The 6,752-nt window shown below is 44.3% G+C and overlaps 1 protein-coding gene across 1 annotated transcript in view; it reads left to right on the top strand.

Annotated features, from left to right (window-relative positions):
• pole (polymerase (DNA directed), epsilon) overlaps positions 1-6,752 on the top strand; it is a 24,270-nt gene that overhangs the window by 12,518 nt on the left and 5,000 nt on the right. Inside the window, exons 27-38 of the mRNA XM_050050928.1 lie at positions 937-1,146; positions 1,327-1,539; positions 1,650-1,793; positions 1,892-2,032; positions 2,134-2,287; positions 3,268-3,374; positions 3,566-3,742; positions 3,850-4,073; positions 4,177-4,397; positions 4,501-4,705; positions 4,827-5,000; positions 5,371-5,496. Of these exons, the coding sequence (XP_049906885.1) occupies positions 937-1,146; positions 1,327-1,539; positions 1,650-1,793; positions 1,892-2,032; positions 2,134-2,287; positions 3,268-3,374; positions 3,566-3,742; positions 3,850-4,073; positions 4,177-4,397; positions 4,501-4,705; positions 4,827-5,000; positions 5,371-5,496 (2,096 nt within the window). The remainder of the gene's footprint in view (positions 1-936; positions 1,147-1,326; positions 1,540-1,649; positions 1,794-1,891; positions 2,033-2,133; positions 2,288-3,267; positions 3,375-3,565; positions 3,743-3,849; positions 4,074-4,176; positions 4,398-4,500; positions 4,706-4,826; positions 5,001-5,370; positions 5,497-6,752) is intronic.

The raw sequence follows: 6,752 nt of genomic DNA, 5'->3' as shown, positions 1-6,752 counted from the left end.
AAACGAGGCGCGGCTCCAACTAGAAAACAATGTTTTGATGCATTGGATGTGCTGAATGTGTATATTAAGGCAGTACAGGAGGAGGTGCACATTAATAATCCTCCAGGACTGTAACATGCTCATGTTTAACCCAAACAATGTGTCATGTGACTGCAGTTGGTTTGGATCGAGGTTGGAACATGTTTTCAGCTCAAATGATGTGAAGTGTTTGTAACCAGATCGATACCACCCGGGTGTGATTGCTGTGTTCACACCTGCCCAAACAAACCGCATTTAGGGGGCAAACGAACTTGAGTTTGATTGAACTGAACCAAACAGGGCAGGTGTGAAAGCACCCCTAGAGACTGACTGCTTTTTGATTGATAGACTGTTAGATGAAAAAAATCTACCGGCCAGGCATATTTTTTTTTCCAGCCAAAGTGATAAGTTGACTTTTTGTGTCATATATACATTTGTTTCAGTATATTACATTGAGATGGATGATGGACTCATTTTACCTACTTGAACTCATCACCACAGCCTCAGCATCATACTGTAGTCAGCCTCTCTCAAGTCTTATCTCCCAGGGTTTCCCACACATTGATTAAAATATGGCGGGCCACCACAATTAAAACATCTGCCTCCACATTTTTATTTTCTATTTTCGGAGCTGGACCATTCATTAGATGCGCTTCTAAAATATATACATATATCAGTTATTATTTGCTCCATAGACGGAGGGCCCAAAAGAAGTGAAAGTGAAACCGTCAGTGCGCTGAGTCTAAAAGTTTGCCTTCACTCACAAACAGCTGCTCCTCTCATCCATCAATCTCATGAGATCCACTGATCAATTATCTACCTCGCGACTCAAAACTCAAAAAACTGCTGCCAAAAGGAAAAAAAGTTCTGCCTGCGCTGCATTCAAGGGTCTTTTTCTAACGGCCTCTTCTCTCTCAGGTGGCCCATCAGCCTCTTGAAGCAGGCCAAGCTGCAGACATAGAGGACTTTGGAATGCCAGCCAGACCTCTGCAGCCAGCCATTCCCATCACTACCAAACGGAAGCGGGCATCTCAGGGAGAGGACAGCCAGGTGGAGTCTCAGGATGTTGCGCTCACTCAGTCCTGGAGAGAGATCCTGGGGCCGCCCCCACCTACGGGAAAAACACGGGTAAGCTCGCAGCAACAAGCACAAAGTGTTGCCTCTTGTGTCTTTTCAGACTGTTGTGTTTCTAATGCCTTCTGAATATGTTGGAAATTACACAGATATTATGTGCGGATACAGCATTCCCAGAGGTATTTTACTTGAGATATCACAAAACTTCTGAGAAAAAACTGTGTCTGTGTACAGGAGGAGCGTCTAGTGTGGCTGCGTTACCACAAGAAGAAGTGGGAGCTGCAGCTGAGGCAGAGGAAGGAGAGGAAGAAGAGGAGGAGGCTGCTGGATGGTGAAGCTCAACCCGTAGGGGGAGGAGTGATCAGAGATGGCCCCACCACCGGCCTGGGAAGCTTCCTCCGCAGAACTGCACGCAGCATCCTGGACATGCCATGGCAAATTGTGCAGGTGGGGAAAAGTCACCCTGTTAGCATCCTTGAGTCGGTTTAACAAATATCAAAATCCAAAGAAAATCCTCGAATCTTCTCTCATGTGTTGTCCTGTTTCCTGCCTCTCAGATTGCAGAGACTAGTCACCCCGGTCTGTACAAGTTATGGGCTGTAATTGGACACGACCTCCACTGTATGAAGCTCAACATCCCACGTGTCTTCTATGTCAACCAGAAAGTCCCAAAACAGGAGGAGGGAGCCACATACAAAAAGGCATGCATTAAGAAAATGCAGTAAAATGCATTGCAGTTATTTTAAATATTAAATGTGTCTTAATAAGTTAACCAAATATATGTATTTTTTTGCTTCAGGTGAACCGCATGCTGCCTCGCTCCAACATCGTGTACTACCTTTATGAGTACTGTGTACCAGAAGACATGTACCAGGAGCACATCAATGAGATCAACGCTGACCTGTCGGCCCCAGACATTGAAGGAGTTTATGAAACACAGGTATCAGATACACACCTCCACTCATGATGCTCTTTGTGTGTACAGTGTGTCTGTGAGTTCCGTTTGTAAAAAGGATGACGCATTAACACAATGTCTTTCAGGTCCCATTGCTGTTTCGTGCACTGGTGCAGCTCGGATGTGTTTGTATGGTCAATAAACATGTTGTGAGGGATATGGCCGGCAGGGAGGCCGACACTTTTGACCTGGAGCACCTGGAGATGAGGTCTCTGGCTCAGTTCAGCTACCTGGAACCAGGTAAGACCTACCTCACACACTGCTTGCCTTAAATTGATATCAAATTGATCTTAAAGGGATTATTGTTTTTGTATATATATTTTTTATGTACTGTTTGCTCTCCCTCCAACCTAATATTTGGCCTTATATCATGGGATCATGTTCATGAACTTTATAATAACAAGTTTTCATTACTCACTACATTTACATGCACAAAATATTCCAGTACTTAAGCTGTTAACTTGGCTAATGAATGTGAGTATTCCACTCATAGTCACGGTTACATGCAGGCCTGCATTCTCCAATTAACATGCCCTAACACGTCTTTATCATGTCAAAATATGGAAAAGTGAAACAGCTAGAGCCACTTGTGCCTTTTGCTTGTTTGCATTAAAAAAGGATTTTTCCAAAGTTTTCCACTGGCAGCAGACTTGTTTGACCGTGCAAACACAGCCTTCCTTTTCCATTCATTCAACCACATTCTTGAAAAGGTTGGTGTTGCAATATTTGCACATATCCAACAACCTGTTGATATCCAAGTCTTTTATAAAAGTTTAAAGTCAGTGTGTTTCTTTCTTCTTCTTTTTTTTTTCAGCCAAAAATTTGAGCTTTTCTTTAGGCAGGCATTTCTGCCTCAGCCTTGCAAACTGTTGGGGAGTTGGTTTGTGTACATCGTACATGACAACCCACAGAGCTGACTGTAAACAGGCAAGAGGCCATGGTTACAGATTGCAGCTAAAAAACCCATTTGAGGGGTGTTTTCTGCATGTGCATGTAAAGACTGCTCATAAATCCAAATAATATCGGCATATCCCACATGTCTTAATAGAAAAGTGCTACTTTTGGAAAAGGCCTCATTTGGAATATCTGAACAGAATATGCTGTTTACATGGCACGTATTAAATTCATGTATGAATATGACTATTGCAATATTTGGATTATTAGTGGAACGTTACTGTGCATGTAAACTTAGTCACTTATTATGTTTTCTCTCCTCTCAGGGAGCGTTCGCCACATGTACCTGTATCATCACAGTCAGGGTCACAAGGCTCTTTTTGGCCTGTTCATCCCCTCTCAGCGCAAAGCCAGCATCTTTGTCCTGGACACAGTAAGAACAATACACTTCTTTATTTCTTCCTCTGTCATTGTGTTGGTGTTTTGACTCGTATCTTGTCGAGTGAGGTTCCTCCAGTGCCAGCAAATGCACTGCAGCTCTTTTGAAAGGCTGAGGTCACTGATGCCCCTCTCAGCTGGCAAAAAACACAACCCTCAAGGGCCGTCCTTATTTTATCTCCTAAGGTCAGAAGCAATCAGATGCCCAACCTGACTAACCTCTACACAACTGAACGCACTGCTCTCCTGGAGAAGACGACCGAGGAGCTTCTGCCTCCAGAGAAACACAACTTTGAGGTCCGAGCTGAAAACGATGCAAAGGCTATTTACCGTGCACTGCAGCGCATACTCCTGAACTACAAGGTAAAATACATTGGAGCTGTACTTATATTGATCACCAACACAGATGTTACTTGTTAAGGTCATGTGATTAAATTGGTGTATAATCAAGTATCTATCGCTGTATACAGGAGGAGCGCCGTGGGCCAACCCTCATTGCTGTGCAGTCAAACTGGGAGCTGCGGCGGTTGGCAGCAGGGATGCCGGTGCTTGAGGAGTTTCCAGTTGTTCCAGTGCATGTGGTTGATGAGATCAGCTATAATGTGCTGGACTGGCAACGCCATGGCGCCCGACGCATGATCCGCCACTACCTCAATCTGGACAGCTGCCTGTCACAGGCTTTCGACATGGCCAGGTACGACCTACATATTCCCACTACAGAGGAGACCGGCCCAGAGAAGATGGAGTGGACAATTTCTTAATTTTATTTATTCTTGTATCACTTCTCTCTCTTTCAGGTATTACCACTTACCTGTTGGGAACTTGCCTCAGGATGTGTCCATCTTTGGCTCAGACTTGTTCCTGGCACGACATCTACGGAAACACAACCACCTGCTGTGGCTCTCACCCACAGCCAGACCCGACCTGGGAGGAAAAGAGGCTGATGACAGTCGTCTTGTCATGGAAAGTGATGACAGGGGCTCCGTGGAGATCAATGCTCAAGGATGTTATTCCACAGGTACTCACTTAATCTGTGTCCAAGAAAAGCAAATATTCATTATGGTACATTTTGTAGCATATTTTTCTTCATTTACAGACAATCTTGTTTCTGTTTCTTCCAGTGTGTGTGGAGTTGGACCTGCAGAGCCTGGCAGTGAACACCATCCTCCAATCACAGCATGTCAATGACATGGAAGGTGGAGCTAGTCTGGGTGTCAGCTTTGATGTGATCCAGCAGGCCTCGTTGGAGGACATGATGTCAGGGAACCAGGGGGCCAGCGCTGTCGCTAGCTACGATGAGACCGCTCTCTGCTCCAACACCTTCAGGTGTGCAAACATCTGTAGTGTGAGATTATCTAAAACCCACATGCATATGGCAAGGAAGCATGTCACGTTTTATTTGTTGCGTTTTGCTCACCTCAGTGTGTGCTCTGTGATGTATGAGCAGGATCTTGAAGAGCATGGTGGTTGGATGGGTCAGAGAGATCACGCAGTACCACAACGTGTATGCAGACAACCAGGTGATGCACTTCTACCGCTGGCTGCGCTCCCCCAGCTCTCTGCTCTATGACCCTGCACTGCACCGCACCCTGCACAACATGATGAAGAAGGTGTTCCTACAGTGAGTGCCACATCGACCTCTCTACTGCAGAAACAAACTATATTTTAAAATGATGGTAAAATCTTTAGTAGACAAAATGTCAGGCACCTGCTGATGTCAGAGAGCATTTAGGGTCTCTAGTGAAGACAAAGCTATTAATTGTGTTTGGCTCAAGACATCAACTGCGCTCTCCTTGGGTTATATATTATTGATGTCTGGTTATGAATTGGATTAAAAGTATGATGCCTGTTGGAAAACTTTACAGGATGCTGTGAGCTCTGATTCTCATCTTGATACTTTTTCCTCGCATTGATAACTCCCCACCTTTTAAATGCACAACAGCAAACGGTGTCATCGTCTGTCATTAATCATTCTTTGATTCTGCCGTCAGGTTGGTGTCAGAGTTCAAACGTCTCGGCTCCACTGTGGTGTATGGAAACTTCAACAGGATCATGTTGTGCACAAAGAAACGGAGGATAGATGATGCCATTGGCTATGTGGAGTACATCACCAACAGGTCAGACATTAACACACCTGCAGGTCACACCTCTGGAGAGTGTGTCTATGCATTGCAAGGGCAATTGTTATCAGTCAATTTGTGCAGTAAATATTGTCATTTATACATCCAAAATGATTGACAAACATACACTCAGACCCACAGTTCATCCATATATAAAACATGTAAACAAATGTAACTGTATTTAAAGAAAGAACTACTGTATTTGTATCTGTTTGTCCTCAGAAGTCTGAAATAAAAGCAACACTAAAATCAGAAGGGAAAAAAACATAATTGTCCATTAGAAGAGTTAGTTGTTTGTCTGAGATGGTGTTGCGGTCTCCATCACGGGAAATGATTTCTATAAAGCAAACACTGTAGGGAAGAACCGGCCATTAGACTAATGGAGAAAACCATTATTAGTGAAGTTAGGCCAATATATCATAATAAAATCAATATTGTAACACGAAACAAAATATCTTAGGGGTTTTTTGTTATTATAATATTGCTATGGCTAACACTAAATGCTTTTCTTGCCTTCGATGCAGCATTACAGCAGCATTTCTGAACTCATCTGTGGCAAACAGACAAACAAATCGGGGCGCCGGTGGCTTAGTGGTAGAGCAGGTGCCCCATGTACAAGGCTGTTGTCGCAGCGGCCCGGGTTCGACTCCAGCCTGTGGCCCTTTGCTGCATGTCGCTCCCTCTCTCTCTCCCCCCCTCACACTTGTTTGTCCTATCCATTAAAGGCTAAAAAGCCCCCCAAAAATGTCATTCAAAAAAAAAACCAGACAAACAAATGCTTTTAAGTGTTTGGTCAGTGCTGCCCATGATCATTTCTGCACATCTTCCTGTGTTTGAATGCCTTTTGAAAGTACAGTAGTAATATCACCTTAAAGTTACAATGTGGAAGATCTCGGTTTTGTTCTCTTTGGCGTCACCGGTGGCAATAAGTGGTAACTGCAGGTGTTTTGTGCACTTGTATCTGAAGTTTCATTGGGTGCGTCCCAAGTCCCTTAAATTTACTGCTAACCACCTAACCTAGCCACCTTACCTAACTGTTTAGTCCCTCCCACTTAGGAAAACATTTAAGGAGTCAGGAGTTAGGAGTGTGGAGCAAGGATTGCTGATAAGAGACATGAGACGGCCTTACTCTGAAGCGTCACGTAAAGCGACGTCCTTTTCTGATGACGGCGGCACAGCTAGATCTGCTGCATAACGGAGCCAGCGTCTGGCGTACATCCCAAGTCACATTATATTCGCTGATCAAAGCCGTA

Source organism: Epinephelus moara, chromosome 8, assembly GCF_006386435.1.
Source record: "Epinephelus moara isolate mb chromosome 8, YSFRI_EMoa_1.0, whole genome shotgun sequence".
NCBI classification, from domain to species: Eukaryota; Metazoa; Chordata; class Actinopteri; order Perciformes; family Serranidae; genus Epinephelus; species Epinephelus moara.
Note: the sequence above shows the minus strand (reverse complement) of the source record. Positions and strands in the feature narration are given on the sequence as shown.